The 2,043-nt window shown below is 47.7% G+C and overlaps 1 protein-coding gene across 1 annotated transcript; it reads left to right on the forward strand.

Annotated features, from left to right (window-relative positions):
• Positions 1-824: 824 nt before the first annotated feature.
• On the forward strand, positions 825-1,811 carry tmem264 (transmembrane protein 264; the record flags this gene model as incomplete). Its single annotated transcript, XM_079808374.1, has 1 exon — positions 825-1,811. One exon carries the CDS (start codon positions 825-827, stop codon positions 1,809-1,811), a length of 987 nt encoding a protein of 328 aa, XP_079664500.1.
• Between the last annotated feature and the right edge of the window lie 232 nt (positions 1,812-2,043).

Genomic DNA, 2,043 nt, shown 5'->3' on the forward strand with positions numbered 1-2,043 from the left:
TTTTACAACCCACGTCGATGTATGTGGGAGGAAGAGATCTGAAGACTGGATCGGATTTGAGACTTTGGGGGTTCAAAGACATCATCTGCTGCAATTTTTGAGTAGAAAAACATGCATACTTAAACCACGCGCACACTCGCTGTTCAACGCAACCTGGAGTGATGAACCTCACAGAAGAAGCGTGTCAGTTGTAGACTCGTATGCCGCGCTCTGAGGAATAAGGATCGGAAGAAATTCACTTCTGGCATAAAATGAGAAATTTATCCCAGCCGATCATTTCTGACCCACTCTTTCGGAGAGCATGTGGCTTATTTTGCCCTTCCCTTGAAGCCGTGAGACTCGTCTTTAGAAAATAAGAGCCGGTGGTTGTGCTTACAGACTGGGAGATCTGAAATATTTAAGACTCTGGCTATGAAAGACGCAATTAACGATTAATGAAAACTGAGACGGCTGCGATCAGTATGCACAGGTTGCCGACATTAACTCGGAGAACTGTGGGAGTGAGTTAAGACGAGAGGACTGATGACTGACAGCGGCACTAGGTTTGCTGTGTGGCACCCCGGAGTACATCCTGTGCATTAGGTTGTTTTCAGCCTCGAGCTGAATTTCGAAAACGCAATTTTGGCTCAATCTTGATCTCTTTAGCTCTATCCTCTCATCACGCCTCATTTGGAGGAACAGGTTGCTGTGCTATTAAGCAGATTTAGATTAACTACTGTTTCCAGGACCGCTTGTCCTTTGGGATGAACAGTTAAGCAACTCATATGGGTCTACAAAACGTGGTTTGATTGAACATTTAACCACCTTTGTTTCTCATAATCAACATGGTCCCACCGCCCCCTTCCAACAAGCCACACGTTTGCCTTTCGTGTTTTCTTATCATGAGTAGCATGGCGCTGCTGGATGCCTACCTTGTGGAGCAGAATCAAGGTCCGCGGAAGGTGGGCGTCTGCATCATGGTGATGGTAGGCGACGTCTGCTTCCTCATCGTGCTGCGGTACATTGCAGTATGGGTTGGTGCCGAGGTACGAACTGCTAAGCGCGGCTACGCCATGATCCTCTGGTTCTTCTACGTCTTTGTGCTGGAGATCAAGGTCTACTTTGTCTATCAGAACTACAAGGCGGAAGGCGAGAGAGTGGAAGTTCTTACCTGCAAGGCTTTCACGGTCCTGCTTTCCGTGTTCGTGCCGGGACTTTACGTTACGCTGGCAGCCATCGACCACATGGAATATGTTCGGCCAATCAAGAAAAGGGAGGAGCTGAGGAGTCGACTGTTCTGGGTCGTGGTGGATCTCCTCGACATCTTGGACATTCAAGCCAGCCTATGGGAGCCTCAGAGAAAAGGGCTACCCCTATGGGTGGAGGGCCTTACTTTTTTCTACTGCTACATACTACTTCTGATTCTGCCGTGTGTGTCGCTGAGCGAAATAAGCATGCAAGGTGTAAACATTGTGCCGCACAAGATGTTGTTGTATCCCATTCTCAGTTTGGTCGCCATCAACTTTATTACGATTTTTATACGGGGAGGAAATATGGTGTTTTATAGGGACATCCGTGTGTCGGGAATACTCATGGGTAAGAACGTCCTCGCCATTGTCCTAAAGACGTGCAGCTTCGTGCAGTACCGGAGACACCTGCAGGAGGCGCAGGCACCCACTCTGGCTCCGGAACTACAGAGGGACGCTGTGCCACAGAGTTCTCGAAGGGCGGTGCCCGTCGCAATGCCAATGTCCATCACCATGCCAACTCCGCAGGTAGTCATACAAGATCTCACCACACTTCCAGAAGAGCCAGAACTTGAGGAAACATGACAGAGGTGGAATTAGAAGAGTTTGCACTGAGGATATTTGGACAACGCACAACATGAACTGCTTTGAGATATTTTGTCCTAATGTTAATCCGGGTGTACACTGTATGATTTTTACTGTACTTTACCATTGTATGACATGATATTAATAAGACCACAGACATTTAGCTAGACTTTGGCCTTGTCTCAAATGGCACACTTCCTATGCACTTTCGGTCTTGTGGACTTATAATGGC

Source organism: Gobio gobio (genome assembly GCF_949357685.1).
Source record: "Gobio gobio genome assembly, chromosome: 24".
NCBI classification, from domain to species: Eukaryota; Metazoa; Chordata; class Actinopteri; order Cypriniformes; family Gobionidae; genus Gobio; species Gobio gobio.